Source organism: Odocoileus virginianus, chromosome 28 (assembly GCF_023699985.2).
Source record: "Odocoileus virginianus isolate 20LAN1187 ecotype Illinois chromosome 28, Ovbor_1.2, whole genome shotgun sequence".
Taxonomy (NCBI): Eukaryota; Metazoa; Chordata; class Mammalia; order Artiodactyla; family Cervidae; genus Odocoileus; species Odocoileus virginianus.
Genome location: NC_069701.1, coordinates 23,770,083 through 23,795,673, shown reverse-complemented (window position 1 = coordinate 23,795,673; position 25,591 = coordinate 23,770,083). Strand labels below are relative to the sequence as shown.

The 25,591-nt window shown below is 38.3% G+C and overlaps 2 protein-coding genes, 1 long non-coding RNA gene and 1 pseudogene across 8 annotated transcripts in view; 1 reads left to right on the top strand and 3 right to left on the bottom strand.

The window, feature by feature from the left end:
- Positions 1 to 5,665, bottom strand: part of TSG101 (tumor susceptibility 101) — a 43,092-nt gene extending 37,427 nt beyond the window's left edge. Inside the window, exons 1-2 of one of the 2 annotated variants that reach the window (XM_070457310.1) lie at positions 5,510 to 5,665; positions 608 to 692 (exon numbers count right to left, since the gene is read on the bottom strand). In XM_070457310.1, coding sequence (XP_070313411.1) covers positions 608 to 692; positions 5,510 to 5,551 — 127 coding nt within the window. In that variant the 5' untranslated portion in view covers positions 5,552 to 5,665. The remainder of the gene's footprint in view (positions 1 to 607; positions 693 to 5,509) is intronic. The other variant, XM_070457311.1, reaches the window with a different exon arrangement.
- Positions 5,666 to 5,736: 71 nt separating this feature from the next.
- On the top strand, positions 5,737 to 14,124 carry LOC139031815 (uncharacterized). The gene is made up of 2 exons (XR_011484333.1): positions 5,737 to 5,979; positions 10,782 to 14,124. It is a non-coding gene; the product is annotated as an uncharacterized lncRNA (long non-coding RNA).
- On the bottom strand, positions 6,662 to 9,020 carry LOC110137272 (NADH dehydrogenase [ubiquinone] flavoprotein 2, mitochondrial pseudogene; annotated as a pseudogene).
- UEVLD (UEV and lactate/malate dehyrogenase domains) overlaps positions 8,168 to 25,591 on the bottom strand; it is a 63,927-nt gene continuing 46,503 nt past the window's right edge. For 4 of the 5 annotated variants that reach the window (XM_020893546.2, XM_020893547.2, XM_020893548.2 and 1 more), the window contains 5 exons: positions 24,712 to 24,882; positions 23,530 to 23,703; positions 14,779 to 14,842; positions 12,704 to 12,827; positions 8,168 to 10,968 (listed from right to left, as the gene is read on the bottom strand). In XM_020893546.2, the coding sequence (XP_020749205.2) occupies positions 10,801 to 10,968; positions 12,704 to 12,827; positions 14,779 to 14,842; positions 23,530 to 23,703; positions 24,712 to 24,882 (701 nt within the window). In that variant the 3' untranslated portion in view covers positions 8,168 to 10,800. Of the gene's footprint in view, positions 10,969 to 12,703; positions 12,828 to 14,778; positions 14,843 to 23,529; positions 23,704 to 24,711; positions 24,883 to 25,591 lie in introns of those variants that run through there. The other variant, XM_070457307.1, reaches the window with a different exon arrangement.

Genomic DNA, 25,591 nt, shown 5'->3' with positions numbered 1-25,591 from the left:
TCTACAGAATTAAGGACAACAGTTTTTAAGTGTTTTCTTCATCTATAAAATGAAAAGAATAGTCTAGAATATAATTTTACAAAATGTGTTCCTAAGAATATAAAGAGATGCTCTAGAGAGAAAAAAACGGTTCACTAATTAACTCTAGAATATACTGAACAATGTATTATCTTCTCTCCCCTCTTGGTGAGACAAAATACATAAACATATTACAGGTTCTGAGAAATCTTGCTTCAAAGAAATTCATTTAATTTTGTTTAACCTGTAAGTATTCAAACTTAACCACAGAATCCCCTCCATCTCCCCACCCACAAAGCAACATTCTTCACAACTACTGATACTATTTCTGGAAATGATGGACTAAACTATCTGTAACATTTGGTCTAAATTAGCACTGTTTTTGTTATAGTATTTTAAAACTTAAAATTACTAAACAAATATAAGATGTTATTAAATCTTGTAATTTCCTATCCCCCCAACACCATTTTTAGGTGAAGGCTCAGTCCTATAATGGGAAAAACCAACAGACTTAAAAGGAAAACAGAAAACCTACAATTATTAACAAAAAGAGTAAAATCTGACTTGATATTTTTATACATAAACTCACCATATGAATCCAATACAGGTTTGAGATCTTTGTATAAAGTAATAACGTTAACAGTTTCACGTACAGTTAGGTCTCTGTATTTGTACTGAAAAGGAAAATAAAAAATTTAGTTTAAAACCAATACACAAATTATACTGCTAGTTTAATTTTTTTAAAACTGTTTTCTTAACAGCACTTTCCTTTAAAGTATAATGGTTCTGACTAATCAATAACAATTAAAGAAAGACTAAAAGAATCTCAGTAGCTTTCTCTGTCACCTCTTCAAACCTTTACCTTCATTTTAGCTCTTTTCCCAATTTAAAATATGGTCTCCACCAAATCAAATCTCATTGTCAAAGACCTACCTCACATCTCTTTCCCTATCAATGAATTCTTTTCCAGACTTCCCTTTAGCCCATATGGATCGCTCCCGCTCCAGCATTTACTGTCAATATCAACTCTTTCACAATTTATCATGTGCTGTATTATATTCTCATACCCTGCCTTGTACCACTCAAGTCCAGGAAACCTAGGAACCTTGCTTTCAGCTCTGAGCAAACTAGGAAACCAGGAAATGGAAATCCCCATGTGTTCACAACACCCTGAAGCTCCACTCATGCACACAAAGCTTTCTATCAGCTTTTAGTGCTTCTCTCTTAAAAAGAACAGTCAGCTATCCCAAAAACAAAGTCTCCAAGAAGCATGTCACAGACCTAAACAAACAGAAAAGAAGGAACTAAAAATAAAAATGGGTGCTCCCTGATAGTTTTGTTGGTAAAGAATCTGCCTGCAATGCAGGAGACCCCGGTTTGATTCCTGGGTCAGGAAGATCCGCTGGAGAAGGAATAGGCTACCCACTCCAGTATTCTTGGCCTTCCCTTGTGGCTCATCTGGCAAAGAATTCCCCCTGCAATGCAGGAGACCTGGGTTCGATCCCTGGGTTAGGAAGATCCCCTGGAGAAGGGAAAGGCTGCTCACTCCAGTATCCTGGCCTGGAGAATTCCATGGAATATATAGTCGACGTATGTCGCAGAGTTGGACAGGACTGAGCAACTTTCACTTTTAAGAATAAAAATGCAAGGAACAGAAGAAAACTTCAAAAACAATCAGCATTAAAAATTTCAAAGAAAGAAGAAATTATATCGTAGCAATGAAATAAGAACTCTCAGAAAAGAAAGGACTCTTAAGACATTAAAAAAAAAAAAAGGAGAAACAAAACATTTTCTTTCCTCTTCTCTGTGTCTGCCCCTTCTCAGCGTTTTTGCTGGTTCTTTCTCTTCTCCTAACCTTTGATCTTAATATCACTGAGCCCCAGCGCTCAGTCCTTGGTCCTCTTCTTACTCAGGTGCTGACCTCCATGCATGGCTTAAAATACCATTTATACACTGATAACTTCCAAATTTAAAAATTCCACTTTCCTGAATTCCAGACATGTATATCCAATTTGATATCTCTACTTTGATATCTAATGAAAGTCAAACATAACGTGATCAAATTGAACCCTGTCTTCCCCCCAATTCTATACCCCTTGCTGCTGCTGCTAAGTCGCTTCAGTCATGTCCAACTCTGTGCGACCCCATAGACAGCAGCCCATCAGGCTCCCCCATCCCTGAGATTCTCCAGGCAAGAACACTGGAGTGGGTTGCCATTTCCTTCTCCAATGCATGAAAGTGAAAAGTGAAAGTGAAGTCACTCAGTCGTATCCGACTCTTCAAGAACCCAGGGACTGCAGCCTAACAGGCTCCTCCGTCCATGGGATTTTCCAGGCAAGAGTACTGGAGTGGGTTGCCATAGCCTTCTCCATCTACAACTCTTACATTCTTCCACATACATATCCTTCTAGATGCTCAGCAAAAAAACTTCGACATTATCCTGGATGCTTTGGTTTCCTACACATCCACAGTGAGTTAGTCTGTCAGAAAATTCTTAGTTCTACCTTCAAAATCTACCTTTCAAAAATCTCCAGCATCTGATCACTTCTCACTACCTTCATTGCCACACTTAGGTTATTATTATACAACAGCCTTTTTAGAGATGGCTATCCCTCCACTCTACTGAACCCCCTATGGTCTAGCCTCAGTACAGCAGCTTGAGTTATACTGTTAAAACAGCCCCACCACACTGCAAGGACATGCCAAAACGCTGACGGCGGCCTGCAAGACCCTCCAAAATCTACCACTCCTTTATTTAGCAGCACTGTTTCCCTTTCCTCACTCCAGTCCAGCCCTTTTAGGTTCCTTTGCTGTTTCTCTATCATGCATGACGAGAGGGCCCTTGAGCTTGTTTTTCCTTCTTCCTGGAATGTTCTTACTCCAGACTGCTCCAGTTTGCTTCCTCACTGCTTTCAGGGTCTCTGATCAAACAGACCTCAGGAAGGCCTTCCTTTACTGTCTATAAAACTGCAACCTATCTTATCCTCACATTTGAGAACTATCGCCCTTTCTTGCTTTACTTTTCTCCAAAGCACTTAACATCCTCCAACATGTTACTTAATGAACTTACTGAGTTGTTCATTCCTTCTATGAGAATTTAAGTTCCACAGGTATAGAGTTTTCTATCTGTTCACTATTGTATCCCTAGAATCTAATAAAACAATGTGAAGTGCATTACAATCGTTAATGTATCAGCTCTCTCCTAACTAGTTGGTAGTGACTCTACCGACAGGAATGCTGTTACATACTGCATGAAAGAATACAGATAGTTGTCTGTATGAAAAATCTAAATAATTTGTGTAAAGCAAGATGGACCAACAGTATAGATATACCGCTCTTAATTACAAAGATGATGACAGAGGAGGATGTTAAACTAAAAGCTATATTTAAGTTGGAAGCTAAAAGTTGCTCCAAGGAAAAAAATAACAGTAGTAATATATAAAAAGATAATATAATGTTGTATGTCAATTATACTTCAAAAAATATGTAAGTCAAAGCAGGTAGCCCAAAGTAATATGATGGGTGATGAAGTCCCACATCAGATAAAAGGACCATCACCCTAGCAATGCGTCCCAGGTCGTGGCGACCAATTCCTTCATTGGGCCACATCCAACTGAAAGGATAACAACTGAAGCTAATCCTCCACCAGAAGGAAAAAACTCCACAAAGAGCTTCTATTATCCTACTTACTACTCCTACATATCTACATATCTATCTATGAACAAGCTGGACAGAAAAAATGCCAGTAAAAAGAAGTGACATCACCACTTGTAAGAGACTCAGTTTTTCAGGTATTGGGTCAAGAACCAGATGAGAGACAAATGTTCTCTCCCACCTCTGCTCTATGTCCTTTCTTATAAAAAATTATTTATTTTTAATTGAAGGATAACTGCTTTACAGTATTGTGCTGGCTTCCACCAAACTATGTCCTTTTTTGCTCTGAGGATATAAAGATGGAGGGAGGAGACGGCAGGTGTAGGTATAGAATATCTTCTAAAGATGTCTTGCCTCTGTCTTCGAAGGCGGGTTCCTCAAGAGAAAGTTTAGGAAACTTAATTACGGTTTCTAAAATTCCAAACCAATATTTGAATACTCTTGTCCTTATATAGGTACTTTGATACACATACATGAAGGAATAAACTTGAAGGGCAATGTAATCAATTAAGTTTTAAAATGGTATGGAACAGACACCCTTCAGTTACATAGTATATAAAATAACATACTTCGAAAAATTAAATGCTGCAACAGAGATCCAGGCCACAGTTTTCTAAGGCTCCCTAAAACTTCCTCTGCAATTAAAGATACGTTTACTCTATCAAAAGAAAATCAACTATATTTTAATTAGAAAAAAAGAAAGAAAATCAGAAGCCTAGAAGATATGATTAGAAAAATCAAAGAGTAGCTTTATTTCAAAAACCATCAATTTCTCCTTAGAGATTATTTGCTTTTCAATCAAAGACTATAGGGATGATTATACTGGGTGAAAAAGTATATTTTCAGAGAAATAAGTTTACACATAATAATGTGTTTTAATAATACTGAAAGTTGTTTTAAACTATTTCACTTTCTACCACTCTTATTTTGACAAAAGTATCTAAAGCTAAACCTGTTTAACTGGAGAATATTCAACTCTCAACCATTTCACATACATCTTATTCCCATTAATTAGCTTTGATAAATTGAAAAAAAAGACAAAGCAACAAACCAAAAAGCACCCAATTCACTCTGGTATCAGGTGCCATATTTTTAGTTGTTAAACTAATTCACAGCTTTAAATACAAAATGCCTACAGGCTTTTTTAAAAAAGGGAAAAAACCAAAAAACAAAGCCACACCAGTCTTAAAATGTTTAGATTAAAAATTTCAAAGTAAATAAACTGGCTTTATAAGCAACATAAAATTAAAAGGGAGTCACTCTGAGCAAATCAAAGACCCTGGAATGGCAATGGAATTCTATTTCACCCGAGGTAATGAGCTTCTCAGGACGTTTCCATTTATAATTGAGCCAATTCAACCAACCGCGGGGTGGGCTATTGAGCTGCGTGAAGAATACAAACTGAAAAGGACACCACCTCATGAAGCCGGGAGGGAAGGGCGAATAAGAATGAAGAGCCCTGCATTGGGACATGAAGGAAGGGGTGCCCAAGACCGAGTTTTAAGTACAACCCCCTCCTTCTGTTGATGAAAACTATGCTGCCCCACAGACTGCTCCAAACTCTCTCTCCCCGAAAAGAGGAGGGCAGGCGGCAGGTGGCAGGCAGCAGGCCTCGGCTCCGCTCCATTGTTGACCGTCGCCGCCCCCCGCCGGCCCCGGCCCTGGGACTCCGGCCCCGGGCGACAGGCATCCTGGCGCGGGCGGCAGCAGAGGTGGCCAAGGGGAGGCCCGGGACTTCGGGCCGGCCTGGGGGGCTCGTTGGGCTGGTCGGGCAGGCCCTGGCGGCGCGGGGGGAGTGGTGGGTGTGCGCCGAGAGGACAGCGCGCCGCAGCCTCACCTTGGACACCATTTTCTTGAGCTGGCTCTCCGACCCCGCCATGGCCGCCGCCTCGCGACTCCGGTCCCTGCTGGCAGAGGGTCAGCCGCTCCGGGGCCGCCCGAGGCCACCCCACACAACCGCACACAGACGAGCCAGCCCCCCACCCCCCCGCCTCTAGCAACAGGAAGTCTGCCTCCACGCCAGCGCTTCCGCTTCCCTTACGTCACTTCCGAGGTCGGCCGTGGTTAGGGGTTGACGGCCTAGGTCAGGTCCGGGGAAACCCGTTCCGAGGGTGGAGTTGCTGAGCCGGGATAATAAGATCGGCAGCTCTTTCACAGTTGCCCTCACACTAAAAGAGCAGGTGCAGGGAGGGTAAGAAGTAGGATCGCCTTTCCGGTGAGCTTTAATGACTGATGCGTCAAGTGGGAAGACTGGACGGGAGTCAGAAAACTGTTCTGCCACTGACTTAGCCTTTCTGATAATTGCAGGCAAGTGCACGCCTGGCTCGGGCTTGTTTTTCCAACTCCGAGAGGAAAGGCTTGCATTAGGCGATGCCCAGGGTCTCTCTGGTTGTCAGGTTGTTTTTCGTTTTTAAGCTTCGTATTATATTCACAAGGGCAAAGTGCAGAGATCTCATTTCACAGGAAGTCAGGCAGTAATTTCTTTATAAGAGACCATTCAGTTAGGTCAGAACTCCACTGTGCCCGACATGGATGATAATACAGGCTAACTTCTTCCTTAGACTTGGTGTGTGTACCAGCCTGTCCACTATCAAAATCCAAGTCTTTGAAATCAGGCTCAGCTTCAGATCCTCATGGTCTTGTACAGTGCAAGAGTAGGTACTTTTTTTTTTTTTTTTAATTTGACAGAATTTTTATTTCACAGCACCCTAATATTGATGAAAGTGAACAGGCAGTTGAAAATGGTGCTCTGAAGTTCTGACATGATACTTAACAGCTCTAAGTTGCTAGGTTACAAGCAAGGTGTACACAGATGGAAATGAACAAGTAATATAAAAAATTTAGGGATGGGGAATACATGTAAATCCATGGCTAATTCATTTCAATGTATGACAAAAACCACTGCAATGATGTAAAGTAATTAGCCTCCAACTAATAAAAATAAATGGAAAAAAAATACTTAACACTGCAAAAAAAAATTTAGGTAGATAGATTCATATTTTATTTCTCCACTGACATATTTACAGTTGAATATAAATTAAAGGCCTGCTTGCACACCAAACCCAGGTCCTTTAGGTGGTTCAAAGAGGTAAGACCTCCAGCTGGCTCACAGGAGAAGCGTCCACTCCTTGGCCCAGGTTTTGGGATTTTGCCAGCCTTGAGTTCATCAATAATTTCTTCAATATCCTTAGGTGTCAGATCCTCATAGTAGTCATTTATTTGAACCATTGGTGCATTTACACAGGCCCCTAAACATTCCACTTACATAAGAGTGAAAAGTTTGTCAGGTGTAGTCTCCAACCTTTATTCCAAGTTTTTTCTGAATGGCCTCCAGTATCCTGTTGGAGTTTCGGAGCATGCAAGGAGTAGTAGAGAAGACTTGAATGTGATATAACTGGCTTTCAATTATACATTATATAAAAAGTTGCTACTTCATACACTCTCATTGGAGGTGCTTGTAAAATTTCTGCAACCTTGTTCATAGCAGAGATGGGCAGCCATCCATTCTGTCTCTGGGCTAAATCAGAACTGGAAGCACAGCTGCTCCCTTATGCCCTTCTGGGAAGTTTTTCAAAATGGCCTCTATCCTCTTACAGTTTTCTGGTGTGAAATCAAATGGAGTTGCTGGGTTATTCTCAGGAGTATCTCTGTGCACAAATAAGCCTCCTCCAGCTCCATTCTCAACAGCTGTCTCAGGCAAATTTCTTGTCTTCCCCAGTGGGCGCCGCGGCTGGCCCAACTGCTGGCCTTTGGGCCTCACTGGGCGCGGTCCTGAGCGGTCGGCAAGAGTAGGTACTCTGAATTTCTACTACCCATAGAAGTTCCTCATGGTCATTTATATTAGTCATTATTGCACCTCACTACCGGTTTTGTAAGTACAATGCCATTCAGGGCACTTGGGTTTGAGGGGGTGTGAAGTATGATTATTTGGATAATTTTAGCATCGTGGTACTGAGGAACAGGATGTAGTATTAATTTTCTTCTAAATTGTTACCTAAATGAAGGTCACATAAACAAAGAGGGCCTAACTGAAGATACGTGAAAGCATCATGACATATTGTTGCGAACACACACACATAAAATATTCTTTTCTAATAGGTATCTTTCTTTGGACACTATATACTAGTTAAGCATACAGCTTCAGTCAAATCAAACTATAGGACAGTCTGTCCTTCCCTGTACCTCTTCTTTGTCACTTAAAAATATGGTTTTCAAGCTATTCTTAAAGACACAGCTTATTAGCCAGAAGCACCTTCAATTAGAGCAACTCTGCTTTTATCAATTGGAAGAATGTAGATTATATGTTTTTCAAAAGGCTTTGTTAAAAATAATTTTTAAAAGTTTGAAAACAACAAAATCCATTCTGTTCATTTTGCAATTAAGCCACTTAAAATGAAGTAACTAAATATCCTGGGGACTTATGAATCATATGAAAGAATCTTTCTCTTCAATCTGAATAAATTTCCTTCCACTCAATAAATTAGGAATCTCCTGGTAATTTTCAAGTCAAAATTTATTTTATTCATTATTCTTGATATTTAAGAATAATTATTTGATACAATATAAGTTGGAAAATAAAATATTTATGTGTTACAATATCAAAGAAGTATTTTAATCCAAGCCCCATTAAAAACCATAACAAGTAGAGAGAATGCATGATTTTGGAAAGATGAAAAAAAAAAATGAAGGTTAACAGAAACATCATGAATGTCAAATTATCACCAAGTCACACTGAGATGGTGGTGGTACTACTTAACTTATATGTGATTTATAATACTCAACACTCAAGAAAATATGTGATAGAATTACTCCTATGTTGTGGGTTTCTGCAGGGCAAGGACTATAACTATTCATCTTTTTTTCTTTTTCTTTTTTGCTTTTTTATTCCCTCCCCCCACCCACCCCCCCAATTTTTTATTATTCACCTTTGACTACTCATTCTAACACAGTTCTTGGAGTAACAGTACAGTCAGTAAATATTGTACTGACATGCTCTTTTTATAATGCAGTTAATTCTTAGCAATTCCTCTATTTATATAGTATCTTGTAATTAGGTTATTGTTCAAGAGCATAATTAGGTATCTGGTATTAGAAAAGGCTAGTATAAAAACACAAGTAATGGTCCTTTTAGTTTTACTTTCCTATTTCATACAAAATGACAGTGAGGATACACTGTTACAGTTAACACCAAAATAACCTATTCATGTAGTGAAATTACACAGAACTAATGCTCATTTCTTCAAATGTCCAATGTTTTTACACCTTCCCAAGCATATTAAATACTTTTCTTTTTTCTTAAACATGGAACATTGAATAAATTTCACCTTTCCTTTATGATTTAAGCTCATCATTATAAGCATCCATTATTATGCTAAATCAGCATTAGTTTAACTACTTCCTCTCTGCCTAAAATGTCTGCTCTTATAATCCATTGGCTTAAATCTCACTGACCAGGTTTAGGTTCACCTATAATATGCTTTCAAAGCACCTAGGACATCTTCATATTACAGTACCACACTTGGAATTGTACATTTATTTGTGAGATTTGTCCCTGTACTAGATTATAAGCACCATGGGGGTCTGTACCTAGTCCAGGGTTTGCTCACCATTGTATCTGCAGTGCCTAATACGGCACCTGGTGCATAGCAGGCTCCAAGTCTAGACTATCTGAATGACTAAATAACTAAACACTTACTTCAGTGCATACAGCTCGCCTCCCAAGCTATTTGCTAAGGGAAGTCAAAGAATCAGTGTTTCTAAAAAATAATGTTGAAGAAAAAAGCCCCTACATGAAGAGTATAACAGTACAGACCCCAGCTTTAGGGTCTTGTTTTAACTATTTTGACTCTTAGGCTTTTTTCCTCTTCTAGAGTTTAGAAAAAGTAGAGGTTGTATGGATAAGTGTCCCTTAGTCATGAGATTTTGGCCATTAAACCTCAATTTCCTCCTCTACAAAATTATGGTAATAGTCCCTACCCCAGTGCGTTACTGTGAGGATTAATAAATAATCCTGAGGAGTAAAGCAATAAAGTGCTTATCACATTGCCTGAAATATTGGAAGTGTTGATGCTAGCTGCTATTAGTTATGTGTCACATTCCTAATATGCTGTCTTTCACGTATGAAGATGTTATTTACCCATCACCAAAGTGTATGCACCCTGAATCATTTCTTCAGTAGTTAAAAGATGCACCCTGAATCATTTCTTCAGGAGTAGTTAAAGGATGCACCATGAATCATTTCTTCAGGAGTAGTTAAAGCATATGCTCAGAACAATCAGCCCATTCAACCTCTTCCCAATAAGACCAATGCCTTTACAAAAGCCTCATATATTAGCTTTAATGTAAAGGCTTGGCTTTCATTCATAACCTATTTCCACTAAAAATATGCATGTCTCTATGGCTCTACTTATGGCACAGTGTGTTCTTGAGATGCTGGAAATCTTATATAGCCCAGAAGAGATGATAGAAAACTGCAGAAAGGACAGTCCTGCTGGATATTAAACTACACTTCTTGTTCATATATTTAAAATTTTCATTTTCCTTTTTACTATATTAAAGTATGTGTACAAGAAAAAAAAAGTATGTATACAGTTCTTTTCCATTTTTTGGTAGCTAATTTGAAGAGGGAAAACAAAATGCTTTATTGTTTATTATTATGCTTTTTACCAACATTATTTTAAAGAAGAATTGTAAATAGCGTAAACTGGATGCTTTAATGTAGAGCTAGCACAGATTTTGAAACACATACTGGGCCTTCAGCTTATGATGTTTATTAACTGTTAAAGGGTAATTTTCTTGTAAAAAGGTATGATTTTTAAAATATTCCCAAAGTGCTGAATGTGCTAATTGAGGATATGTAATTTTTAAATTATGTATATCACAGATGAATGTTTATCTCTGCTTAGGTTTAAAGAACAGTACAGATGATCTCAAGAACAGAGAAAATTAGATTTTCTTCCTTCTCATCTAACTACCTAAGGATTTAAATTAAAAAGCCAACCAAGAACCACTGACCTTAACCAAGCAGTTTGTAAAGATAAATAATAAGATACAGAAGTTCTCCACCCTCTATATATGTGTTGGTAAAATTAAACCACCTTTCCTTTCAGGTAACTCTGAGCTTTAGAATCAAAGTTTTAACTGTTGCTGGAGACCATGGATGGAGGATGCACTGCTTTGGAGTTTCCCAGTAACTGTTTCTTCCTTCACTGTGGTCTTGATGACTTCAGACACTCCACTCGTTCCAAGGATGCAAGGCAAACTTAAAAACACTTCACTATTTATATCATAATATCCCTGAAAAGAAAAAAATTGGGATTAGAGCTGAATCATTGCAAAAAAGTTAATACCATAAATATGGGTATTTTCTTCCTTTTCTGGTCCTAGCACTACAAAGTGATACAAGCTGAATTTTTAAAAAAATTTGTTCATTTATTTTCTAAACTCCAGTTACTGTTCCAGAAAATTTTTATGAGATGGGAAGAATTTGGTCAAAGATACTCCCTTTATGGGGAAGTAAGCTAGCACCCTGCAATATGGGTAACAAGCTGGAGGTAAAGAAAAAAGACTGTCACTGGTTTGTTGCCTTGAGCACAGAGGGGAAAGCCCAGGGACGTAGTGGAAGCAGGTGACCTGTTGTGTCCCAGGGACTAACTTTCTGAGCTCCCTATTCAAAGCTGGCTTTATTCCATTAACGCTGCTGCTCCTGCATCGCACAGGTATACCCTGTGTGTCTGTCCTCCCCTCTCTGTATTTCACTGTCCCCATTCCCCCTCCTGGACATGGGGAAGGTCAGCACTGAAAGGGTTAAGCAGCAGGCTTTGGTTCATGGTTTTAACTCCTTGGTAAACTAAATTAGGCAATGCCAAAGGTTGTGGATTTGATCCTTGGAGGAAATGTGGGCCTTACAAAATGGGAGAGTAAATTCTGAAGAGTTTTATTGAAGAAATGAAAGATGTTTTTTCTATCTTTCTTCCTGGAGACCCTCACTTTCATAACTTTGTTCCTGTTGGTTTAGTTAAACATGGAAAGTCAAGATGTTGTGTCCACCTGCCTTGGAGCAGACCCATGTCTGAACTTTTTCAAATCCTTGAGGCATTTAACTTGAAGGATCTGAAACATGCAAGCATAGGTTACATAGTTCAGATTTATGTTCTACTGGAGTAAGTTTTTCTTTAATGTCTGAAATCATAGTTTTATGGTAGTCCTTTTTGGGAAGAACCCAGTATTATCTAAAATTATTGGCAAAGTTAAATGTATTTTACATAAGAAAGTTTTTAGAATGTTGAGAAGTAACTGAAAAAAGAGTGATGAGTAAATGTTTAGGCTGAGATAATTTATTTCAATAAATCTTTCAAAAGCCTTATTTTAAAATGCTGTTAATAAATTTCTGTGATTTTTTTTTTCTTTTTAAATTTGTTTTCCTGAGAGCATAGCTATTTGTTTTTATTGTAAAACAATAATAATAATAAAGCAAACTCTCAAAAAAAAGATTGTTAGAGTGGATTCCCATGGGAAGGGCTTAACATGGGCTCTGAGTGCAGTAAAATTTGGTAACCTATTTTCAGTTTTCCCTTCCATGTTTTATTTCCCTTCCAGTATTCCTAAGTTTTTGCGAATATTTGGTTAAGCATTTGTGCCTCATCTTAGCTGTGCTTTAGAGACTTTATACTTGGAATAAAGCAGTAAAGGACAAACTGAACTGGAGAAACAGACTGATGACCAGCTAAGACCAGTTGGCATGTCAGCCTGGGGTGACCTGGCTGGCTGAGGAGATAAATGACAACCAGAAGTTTATGGAATATAAATGCTTTTTGGGAATTCCAAAAATTAATGGGGGTGAAGGGCAACCTGGTAGAAGTCCAGACTTCCCATAGCCAAGCAAGATAGGGGTTAGACCAAACTATCTTCTCCCATGTGTTACTCTAAAAGCTGGTGATACTGAAGACACCAGATTACAGTGTGAACAGCACTTTTTTTGTTATATTAATACTATAAATACTTAAAACTATGATGAGAGAATAGCAATTACCTTTGCTAAAACTGATACAGAATGTACTTTCTTTTTATCATTCACAATACTGTCAAGCAGGTCAGCTACTGATAGTCCAACAGACCATGATCTTTGACCTTTTACCCTTAATAGTTCCATGGCCCTAGGTTATAAAAAACAAAACAGACAAATCATGATTTCAGAAAATGTACAACATATGTATGTTTAGTTTTAGCTTATGTATAAGGTATTAATTAGATATTTTTATGCCACAGAAGAGTTATGTAATTGTGAGAAAAACCAGCAGATAGCCCAGTAATTAAGCTTTTCTTAAAATATTAGGCAGTCCACAGTGAGTCAATACAGATGGCCTAATAATATAAAAAGATGCTTACCACCACTAATACTTACTAAATATGAGCTAAAACAATAAATACATCAATTTTGCCCATCAAAATTGGCAAAGAATAAAAAGACTAATAGGCTTCCCTGGTGGCTCAGCTGGTAAATCTGCCTGCAATTCAGGAGAACTGGGTTCAATACCCCTGGGTTGGGAAGATCCCCTGGAGGAGGGAAAGGCTACCCATTCCAGTATTCTGGCCTGGAGAATTCCATGGACTGTATAGTCCATGGGGTTGCAAAGAGTCGGACATGACTGAGTGACTTTCACAAAAAGACTGATAACTACTTTTGCAGAAGCTACAGAGAAACTGGCATTTCCGAAACTGCTGTTCAGAGTGCAAAATTATTCAAGTTTTTAAGAGGAAGATTTGGCAACACCTGATCTAGAAATTACTCTTCTAGGAATTTGTCCTATAGCAATATGCTCAACTGTGCAAAGATATACATGTAAGTATGTTTGCTTTGTTGAATACAGAAAAAATTTTGGAAACAATTCATCCAAAGAGGACTTGTTAAATAGATCACTACCAAATGTAGCACCATATAGCTCTTGACAAGAACATAAAGTACATTTATGTGTACAATATGGGGAAATATCCAACATTTATTATTAAGGAAATAAAGCAAGTTGCAAGATAATATGAATAGCATAGATTTATTATAAAAACAACAATAATGATGATAATCCTTGCAGAAGCATGAGAAACCAACGTTTGGATACATGGACGCTAAATTGTTAACAGCGGTTGTTTCTGGAGAATGGAATTACCCCTGATTTTCACTTTTGACTTTACAGATCTCTGCAGTAGCTAAAGCTTATCTTTGCTGTACACCAGAAACTGACACAACACTGTAGATCAACTATACTTCAATTAAAACACAAAGTTTTGTGATCGCATACATTCTTTTTGTAACTAATTAAAAATTATACAAATCAAACAAACATGTTTGAATTCATTCCTCTTGAAAGCTATAAATGCAGGATTATATAGAGAAGCAGATTAGAATGGATTATACAACATACTACTATTCTCAATATGAGACTATTCTTTCCAGTTGTTACAGTCTAAAAACCATAAACTGAAGGTTTAAAAACCTAAAATCATCTAAATCAGAATTCAGGAAAGGATGTTATATTAAGAGACAGTAAAACAACAAATGGCATGAAAATACATAGTATGTAGAGTCCAACCTATGGGGTCAAGACCCCTAGAAGGCCTCTGAACAAACACAAAAGATTCAAGGATCTGTGCATTACACTTGGTTGCTGCTTGAAATTATAATGGGGGTTATCCATTCACATTAGACTAATTTCCAAATATATTTTAACTATGATTAATAAATACATATTGATTTTTAAGTGGTATGGACCAATTCTCTACCTTTAAGAAAATAGCCAATATCCTCAGATACAGGATCCTATATCCTAAATATAGAAGTGGTAAATCACTGCCTACAAATAAGGAGGCTATTCCACCCTTTAAAAAGTCACTGCATATCTAAATATTAGGCTTGCAAAACACTCTTGGGTCTACTTTGAGGTAAGAAATCAAAGAATAGCAAATACTGCTCCCATGCATTCTGGATTTGTCCATACTAGTTAGTTTTGTTTGCAGAAGCCTGGTAAGTACATGCCATGCAAACAGCCATTATGTTAGCTATGAATTATATGGTTTTTAGTTGGATACATGCAAATCTACATTCAGCGTTACCTATTGGACAGCTGCATCTGAGAGTCATGATTTGTTACTTCCTCTTGGCCACTCCATATGGGCACTAAAAATTAAATGAAAAATTGATTATTATCTTGTCAATAACTCTCTTAGGAGTAATGTGATAAAGGATCATTTGCAGTCAAGGGTACCTATATCAAACTTCATGAATATTTCCCCCCTTCTGGATAGTTACATACTTCCACTGGCGGCACTAACTGTGCTGTACTGACTGCCTGGGGTGAGAAGACATGGAGCCGTAGTTCCCTCAAAACATGATCCCAGAGTCTACTTGCAGCCCGTTACCTGTTCTCTCTCAACAACACTGGGCCATTTTACTGACTGAGTAGAAAGACTTTCTCAGCAGGCAGTGTAGAATAGGCTCCCACATGCTGTAAGCCCTTGGCATTTGCTCCCCTGGGAACCACACAGACTAATTTCTATCACCAGATGACGAATAATTTGGTCTCCTACAGCTTCCCTGGTAGCTCAGCTGGTAAAGAATTTGCCTGCAGTGCAGGAGATCCCTGTTTGATTCCTGGGTCGGGACGATCCCCTGGAAAAGGAATAGGCTACACACTCCAGTATTCCTGGGCTTCTCTGGTGACTCAGGTGGTCAAGAATCTGCCTGCAATGCGCGAGACCTAGGTTCGCTCCCTGGGTTGGGAAGATCCCCTGGAGGAGGGCATGGCAACCCACTCTAGTGTTCTTGCCTGGAGAATCTCCATGGACAGAAGAGCCTGGTGGGCTACAGTCCACGGGATCGCAGAGAGCCAGATACGATTGAGCAACTAAGCGCACACACTCTGGACGAGACTCCACGACTGTTAGAGAGCAGGGTCCTGTTTTCTAAGAGTATATCTGGGTTTTCCATTTCCTCTCACTACACCATTTATCAAATCAATTTAAAAACTCAAAGCTATACATGTGAAATAGATATTTATACCATACTTTAATACAAAATTTAAAGTAACACTCTGAAACCTTTTTAATAGTCATTGATTTCTCATCACTGTGAAGACATTCTTTGATACAAATCTTTGGGTAGGCAAAATAGAAATACATTCAGATATGTAAGACATATTTTACACTTAACAAGTCTTCTTTTTCTTGTTTTATTTTTTTTGCTGCACCGTGCAGCTTGTAGGATCTTAGTTCCCTGACCAGGGACTGAAACCAGGCCCCGGCAGTAAAGTGTCAAGCCCTAACCACTGGACTGCCAGAGAATTCCCACAGCTCTTCTAAACTGCATTAAAAATGAGGCCAATTAGTGATTTCTCAGCATCAACAACAAAGGACACCCTCCTTCCTCAAACTGACTGTAAGATTCCGGGGGGCAGGGATCATGTGTCCTTCTGTGTCTGTCCTCTGGCACCGATTCTCTACCAAATGAAAGAATGCACAAGCGGTAATACAGAATCGACCTCACACTCAATCCGTAATTATATTAAACAAAGAGGAAAACATACTTGGAACGGTTAAATTGGAAAACATGGAAAAGTTTTAGAAGTTTTTTTTGCTTTTATACACATATATATTTATAGATATTAAAAATCAGTTTTCATCTTTCTCTATGGTTCCCTTATTATTTAATGTTAATGGGGTCACTAGAGATTGCAGTTTAGATCTTTAAGTTTCCCCAAGACAGAGAATGATTGAGCTAGAAAAGAAATGAACACTATTGAGATGAATAGAATGGCATATGGGATTTTGTATCTCCCCTTTTTGGGAGAAGATGATTACGGCTTTGACTTTACAAAGATTTTCCTATGAGAAGAATTCAGGACATTTGGAAGGCTGAAGTGAAGGGGAAATCATTATTCCCTGATAGAAATGAAGTTCACAGCAGTACCACGGCAAACTCTTGAGGACTACCCCTTTCACTGTAACAGACTGGATGATTTGTGGCAGATCCTCAAAAGTCCTCAAGGAATGTAGCAGCTTCCAGGCAGACACTTGAGCATCTCTGGTTCGATTAAGTAAGATTAAAACAAAAACAAAAACCTCAGCATCAATGTCTATGTCAATGACAACCACTGAAGGTCATAGAAGTTCTTATACTAAGTAAAAAAAGCAAAATCAAAAATTGTTACATGAACAATACAAATGCATGTGGAGAAATTAATAACAGTCTTTTTTTTAATGTTTCACTTGAATAGGACTATACATGAAATATTTTCTAAAAACAACTTTGGTAGATTATTAGTATATTCACAATAGAAAATTGCAGGGAAATGTCTGCTAGATGAACAAGCATTTACAGACTTTAGGAAAATAAATAAAAAGGGAAAGGTAGGTATGGGAAAAGAAAGGACACCAAGAAGTCTGGAATTTAATTATGAGTATTATTGCTATTATTACAAACATAATCACATGTTTCATCTTTCCTCTCTGAATTTAGACTTTTAAGAGCCATGAGAAAACAATGTTCAGAGAGATGGAGAAAGCTTCACTATATTCAAATTTGCTTCTGACACAGTCATTAGGATTTTCAGTTAAGTTTAGATAGACTTAATTATTTCATTTTTTGTTCACTTATTGCCCAACCGTTCACACTTCCTAAGTGTATATTTATCCTAGTTTAAGGATCCCTTTCAAATATTGCATCTAATCAATCCTTATCTTTCTGGTTCTATTCCTTAAGAATAGTAATCCTCTGGTCCCAAAAATTTTAATAAAAAATGACCATGGGATATTTTTTTTTCCATTACACATAACACCTACCCCTTAGGTAAGACTGATGCACACAGCAGAAGAGCTAACACTGTTTTGAGGTCCAGTCCCTGGATTTCTAAAACACCACTTGAAGGAGTTACCTGCACTTTACATGATTTCACTATCACAGCTAAAAACAGCAGCTCCAAATCACATGTTGTAATTAACTTGGTGGAGCATAGCAATGGCCTATGGTTACAAAAAGTTGGTATCAAGATCATTCATTCACTTCAAAACATATTTACTGAGGCCATTCCAAGTTCAAGGAGTTTACAGTCTGGTGGGGTGAAGATAGGTGAACATGCAATTGTAACACCTGTGATAAGGAGTATAATAGAGGCATGAACTTACTTAACCTGGAGAAATAAGGAAGGCTTCCTGGGAGAGGTGGCACTCAAGCCCAGTCCTGAAGGATGAGCAGGACTTAGCCAAATGAATGAATGTTCAGGGAAAGGAAGTATCAGGTGCAAAGGCAAGGAAGCTTGAGAGCGCATGAGCCCCTCAGGAAGCTGCAAGCTGATCATGTGACTAGCATAAACTGCTTGTCAGGACGGCAGAAGATGAGGCTCGGGAAGGAAGCAGGAAACAGATCCTGAAGGGTCTTACATGTCAGGGAATTCTTCCCCATGTCATGCTGTAATTGTCATTTGTAGAGGAAATAACTAAAGAGAATAATTTTACTTACACATGTTATTCTTATAACTGTTTCTAAATCTTAATGTTGCCTATTTCAAAGTGTAGTTTTCCATGTCCCTTTGCCAATTTTCTCTTCCTCACCATCTTTCCATCTTGATCACTGTCATAACAGCTACCATTTACTGAGTGTTTATCTGTGCCAGACACTATACTAACGGCTTAAGAGAAATTATCTAATTAAGTCACCACAAGAAAAAGTACAGTTTTGCAGTCAGACCCAGGGTTCAAATCTCAGTTCTGCCCTTACTATATGTGTAACCTTGGACAAGTTGTTAAACTCACTGAGTCTTAAGCTTCCTTGTATATTGATTTGGAAAAAACCACCACCTCCTTTTTGGGGTGTTTTTAAATTTTAAATGAGATTACAAAACATTTAATACACACACTAAGCACTCAATAAAAAAATAATTCTAATTTTGCTATGGTGTCACCAATACAAAGACATAACCAACTGGTGTCTACACATGAAACCAGCAGAAAGTGAGTCGCTCAGTCATGTCTGACTCTTTGTGACCCCATGGACTATAGCCTGCCAGACTCCTCTGTCCATGGAATTCTCCAGACCAAAAACAGTGGAGTGGGTAGCCATTCCCTTCTCCAGCAGGTCTTCCCAACCCAGGAGTGGAACCCAGGTTCTCCCACATTGCAGGTGGATTCCCTGGTGTCTAAGCCACCAGGGAAGCCCCGCAGAGGAAAACCAGCAGAGGGAGCCTCTAACCCAAGGGAAGACTGCCTATCAGTGCATTCATGCCTGCTAAGTCACTTCAGTGTCCAACTCTTTGCAGCCATATGGGCTGGAGCCCACCAGGCTCCTCTGTCCATTAGATTCTCCAGGCAGGAACACTGGAGTGAGTAAGCCATGCCCTTCTCCAGGAGATCTTCCCAACCCAGGGATTGAACCAGCATCTCTTGTCTCCTGCATTGGCAGATGCAGGTTCTTTACTGCTAGCACCACCTGGGAAACCCAAGAATACTAGAGGGAGTAGCCATTCCCTACTCCAGAGAGGATCTTCCCAACTCAGGGATGGAACCCTGATCTCCTGCATCGCAGGCAGATTCTTTACCATCTGAGCCACCAGGGAAACCCACCAATCAGTGGATGTAATTATTTCTGAAACAAAGTAGAAGACATGATAAGAAGTGCTCTGACAGCAGTCCAAGGCTCAGTGGTAAAGAATCCGCCTGTAATGCAGGAGATGCAGGTTCAATCCCTGGATTGGGAAGATCCCCTGAAGGAGAAAATGGCAACCCATTCCAGTCTCCTGGAAAATTCCATGGACAGAGGAGCCTGGTGGGCTACAGTCCATGGGCTCACAAAGACTCAGACACGACTGGGCATGAACATGAGACAAGACTAGACATAGGGAGATGGGTTGTGGAGTACATAAGTAGCTTCACTGGCATTCATAATGTTCTTAATTGAGTATGGATTCATGAATGTTTGGTCAACTATGTTTTAAAACAAATATATACAATATATATAAATTCTCAATTATACTTAAGTAATCTCAATTCACATCCATCTACATCTATTTCTAGTTCCTACTTGAGAGTTCCATTCCTTGTACTTTAAAAAAAAAAAGATTGATGTCTTTATTTTCTGGCTGTGGTGGGTCTTGGCTGCTGCATGGAGGCCTTCTCTAGTTGCAGGGAGTGGGGGCTACTCTTCCTGCGGTGCATGGGCTCTAGGCGCAAGGGCTTCAGTAGTTGCAGTTCTCAGGCTCAGTTGCTCCAAGGAATGTGGAATCTTCCTGGACCAGGGATGGAACTGGGGTGCCTTGCATTGCAAGGCAGATTCTTAACCACTAGACCACCAGGGAAGCCCAGTTCCTTGTGCTTTTTTTTAACCCTACTTCTCTTGGACCTCTCTTATGGCTCATCAATACTGCCTATTTTGGTCACTTTCTGTATCAGTCTCTAACCCGCCTAAAGACAGGGTCTTTATTCACTTATGTAGCTCCAACAGCAGTCAGCAAAGTGCCTTAGGTTTACTCATCGAGTCACACCATCCTTTATCTTCTCTTTACAATTTCAGATATTCATATAACCATAATGTAAAATGTTCTTATCAATTCAAAAATTATAATTTAGGGGACTGGTAACATTTTGGTATTCCAGTACTTAAAAAGAATGAATCATATCTATATATGTTATTATGCAGTCATTCCCAAGTCATAACAATTAGAAAGAAGGCAAGGTGAAGAATGACGTATGATATATATTTCATATGCTTGTCCTTACACAGAACATTTCTAAAAGGTGGCATTGCTTCTAGAGAGAGGGACTAGGTGTCTGGCATAGAAGGGAGACATTTTTCACTACATTATCTTTTTGTACTATTTAATTGTTTTGCTATGTGAATGTACAACTTTTTCAACAAAAGAACAGCTTAATAATTTACACTTTCAATAAGGAGGAGGTACACAGACAAAATTCAAATTGGATCAGAATAAACAGCAACTTTACAAAAGAATAAATATATTGAGACAATATATGGTTAATTACATTTAGCTAGCAAAAGCTTTTTTTTTTTTAGCAAAAGCTTTTAACTCAAAGGAATGAAGGAATCTGTGCCATGATGTGATCAGGAAAAACTTCAAAGCGTTAAGTAAGAGGGACTTAACTGAGACCTTGAAGAATAAGATTTGAATATGCTGAGTGAGAAGGAGAAGAGATTATGATAAAAGTAAACACAATGGGCAAAGATCCCTATGGCTGAAGCAAAGCTGTGGGGCAGGGCCGAGATGCACAAGACCTGGTTTTAGTCCTTTGACCTGAAAAGGCTCTTGGAGCAGTCACTCCTACTATTCCCGCATTCATTGCTGACTCCCTACCACAAACTGTAATTGATGACCCTTTGAGTGGCTTTCAGCTCTCTAACAACATGACTGCCTCCACAACTATAACTGGGAAAGAAGATTAGGGCTGTATTTCAGGACTACTTGAATGGCAAGTAAAAGAATTTAATGATTTGGTCAGAGGAAGCCTGTGAAAGTTTTTGAAAAGAGGAATGTGATTTAGGAAGACTGAATTAATACATGAAACATACTGCAAACCCTGTAAGTTTTAGCTAATGTCATTATTAATTTGGCATCATTTACAGGGTACACTGAAGGGAAAAGAGCAACTTAACTGGGAGATTCACAATTATCAGACAAGCAAGAGATTAACATGGACCAGAACTCAAATGGCAATAGTAACATTTGGGGTCCTGGGTTTATTTGAATCCCTAGACATGTTACTCAAATACATCTGCTCCAAGTTCTTGTTTGCTCCCCTTTTCTCATTCTATTGATTAGTCTTTAGTGTCAGTAAGCATTTTGAGCCCGAAAAGCTATGTCTGCTTGAATCACGCAGTCAGGTTTTATAAAGGTTTATTCTATTGCCTGAGTCTTTCTAGCATTGAACTTTCTAGGTAGCCAGTGCACATTTATACAGATTTTAAATCTTCCTCCAGTTCTTGAGTTAAAAGATCACTTCCTCACAGGCAGAGAAGTTCTTTTCTACATTGTGCTCTACCCCTCAGCACCTATAGGATGAATAAAGTAGTAATGATACACTTTAAGAGTCAGCCACGACTTAGCAACTGGAACAACAATAACAACAACACACTTTAAATGAGGAAGTAATGATTAATTCCCTCCAGATTACCTTTTCAACATATCACTCGCATGCTCAAATACCTTTAATAGTTCCCCTCTGCCTGATAATCTTTCCAACCCTTTATCAGGTATTCAAGAAAAAAATACCTCCAAAAGGAGTTACCAATGAGTTATCAACCAAGCTCATCTGGTTGAAACTCTGCAACAACCAGTCTATATTTTTTTATCCCATGAATATGCCATACCTAAGTGTGTGCCTTTGAATGTTTTCCCATTCCTGGAATGTCTCTTTCACTCTTTGCCTATTTATTTGAATTCTATTCATTCTTCCAAAGTGCAGTTCAATGATGGCCTGCATAGAATTTTCTCCAGTCATTTCAACCCATGTTAAATGTTCACTCATAAGTGTCTAAGCACTGTAAGTCTAAAATATATTCATTCTGGCCCTTAATCAAGAGAGTATCCTATACTTTTAACATCAGCCAAAATAGCTTTATTAAAAAATTTTTCTTATTGCTCTAAAATCATTTTTTAAAAGATTTTTTGATGTGGACCAATCAAAAAATCTTTATTTAATTTCTTACAAGATTGCTTCTATTTCATGTTTTGGTTTTCTGGCCCCAGGCACGTGGGATCTCAGCTCCCCGACGAGGGACTGAACCCAACTCTCTGCACTAGAAGGCAAAGTCTTCACCACTGGACCACCAGGGAAGTCCCTGGAATAATTTTTAAGAAAGGTGAAGGAAGAGGCTTTGCTCTGTGCCTCTTCTGAATCACACTGACATCTTACAGTAGTGACCAAATATACTTGTTTAAAATGAGTAAAAATGAGCAAACTCAGGAAAAAGCACTTTTATCACGAGACCAACCTGACTTTACTTCATGAGAGAAATAATAAAGAAAAAAGAGGTTACTGAATTAAATAGGGAAAGCAATTTTATGGGACAGGAAAAAGGGCTTTCAAATCCAGGGGGACTCGATTTTATGAATGGTTTCTATGGTAGGGACAGAGAATAAAGCAAGTAGCTGGTTAAAAGAAAAAAAAGAGGGGCCTGAAGGGTAAATAGAGTGATATTCTGTTTAAAAGGTGAGAAAGAGAAAGAGGTATGCACCTAGGGAGAAAGTCTGGACTTAGGAAAGGTAAGCAAGACTGTTAGGATGGGAAAGTAAAGGAAAGAGTTCTGTACATGCTGTGTGTGTGTGTAACAGTCGCTCAGTCATGTCTGACTCTTTGTGACACCATGGACTGTAGCCCGCCAGGCTCTTCTATCCATGGGATTTTCCAGGAAAGAATGCTAGAGTGGGTTGCCATGCCCTCTTCCAGGGGATCTTTCAGATCCAGCGATTGAACCTGGGTCTCCTGCATTGCAGGCAGATTCTTTACTGTCTGAGCCACCAAGGAAGACCTATGTATGCTTTAGGGTTTATTTAAATGTTGCTCTCCAGAAAATTAAACTTTTAAATTCATCCTGGATGCTGAAATTCAAATACAAAATATAAAAATATATAACCTAAGGAATCTTGCCTTTTATTTACAGAAAAGTAAATACAATTAGAATGACACATTTGTAGAGTTTATTCACAATACAGGGCCCCACACACAAAAGGCACTCAAATGTGGAAGGAAAACCAACTAGGCTCCACAACTGGAGTCCCCAGATCTGTGCATATATGCATACCATGGCCTCTGGTGATGTAGATTATCAATATACGTAACTAATAAACATGTATTTCTTACCTTTGTCTTCTCCCTGTTCACCAATAACCCATACTTCTTTTCCTGAAGTCTGTGCCTTCAAGACATTTGTAATAATATATTGTAATCTCTGTGAATCCAGATTGCACCCAATTCCAATCACTCGGTTTGCAGGAAATGCACTCAGTTTCCAAGTCACATAGGTCATGATTTCCACTAAATATTACATGCAAGGTGAAAATATAAATTATTTTTTAAAATATACTTCTAGCCTAGTTCCTAAACAAAATATTTTAATAAGTCTATCAAAACTTGTATATATTCTTCTTAGGTCTTAAATGCAGTATGAAGCATTATTTATTTTTATCATATAGCATATAAATTTATTTTGATTAACAATTAAAAACAACTAACCAGTATTCAGCATCATTTTATATAATTTTGTATTAAATATAAATTTTTAAGAGTGGAAAACAGATCGTGTCCTAGAGCAGTTAAGGATGAAAGATGAAGACTGGGTATAGAAAACCAGAAGATAATTTTTTTCATTGATCAAGTTCTCTTTTACATCTAGCTTAAGGTGAATTTCTTCCTTGAAATTAAAATACTGATTCATACACCACTACCATGTAGTACAGCATTATCAACAAAAACAACTATTTTTTTATTCTGTGCCAAAAAGATGTCAGAAATTTAAGACCAACGTCTTTCAATCAATTACTGTAAGAAAACAAATGAAATGCCTATCATACTCCTCTATTGGGAACATTAAAAAAAAAAAAATCTGTTCACCTATTTGAGTCCAGTACCATCTAATCCTTTGAAAAAATTTCTCAAGTAATTTGAGAAACAATTTAAAATAAAAAATGTTAAAAAATCACTCTGGCATGCTCACTAGCATCTTATGACACTTCTGAGTTAATAAAAGATCTTTCCTATAAGATATTGCATCTTGGGCATTTGTTTTCTCACTGTGAGAGGCATGGCTAACATATTAAAAGCAGTACTGCATAAAAAATTGTAAGTTGTAACCTTCTAGTTAATGCCAGTCAGTAGTAGTAACTGGCTGACAGGATGTGGAAAGTGCTGCCTTGTTCATCAAAAGAGCAACTTAACTGAATACTCCAGCTGTCCCTTTATAACCCTGTATTATGACTTTTATCAGAAATGGCAATTCTACTGAGGCACTGGGCCATCAAATTCATTTAGAATAAACCCTTATACCTGGTTGAGATGCAACGAGCAGGATACCGTGCTGACTATAATGTCCCAGAGCTGGGACAAGGGCTCTGAACATGTCCACATTGCTCTGTACCACATCAAGGTAGGACTGAGAACTACCCAGAGAGTTGACTGTGAAGATCACCACCTTGGAATGAGCAGAGGCAGACAAATCTAATGAATAAAAAGAAACAGTCTGAGCTCAAGATAAAGGTTTTAACCAAGTTCTTGTTCATGATGATCAGGTTTTTCTTTTCTGCAATCACACAGCTTTTAGCAGTTGCTTCCAGATCAACCCCATCTCGGTAGGAAGGATGAAAATGCTGAGATCTGTTCCAGAAAGAGAATTAGAAGCAACAGTGTATCCCAAGGGAGGAAAGAGCAGAAAAGATAAAATAAATGACAGGATCCAGACTTTACAAGCAGGAATTTGGGTTTTTATATAATTCACAATTTTCTTAGAAAAAATTAATATATGCTATAGGCAGAATGCACCTATAATCACTTACATCACTGATTTTTAAACTGTTAAGTTTGGGAGTCCTAGAGTTCCTTGAAAGTGACTCAGAGACCATGCAGGAAGAGTAAAAAGTGGAAAGATGGCTGGCAGGCACAGCTTCATGCTATTTACTTTGACCTCTGCAAGCAGTGCAGTGCTGCTTCTATCTGCTTTATTTATTAAGGATTCTACTCCAAAGAGGAAAAAAATGATTTGAAAATCTTTAAATAGTGTTGGCTCATTTGCTACTTTTTCTTACTTTGAAGCCCAGTATCTTGGTTTTAGGTTCTTCTAATGGGACTTACATATAAGCAACTGTTATGATGTAGGAAAAGCAGTTCAGAATTCATGCCTCTGATCCTTATGCACACTTAAGCTATTTTA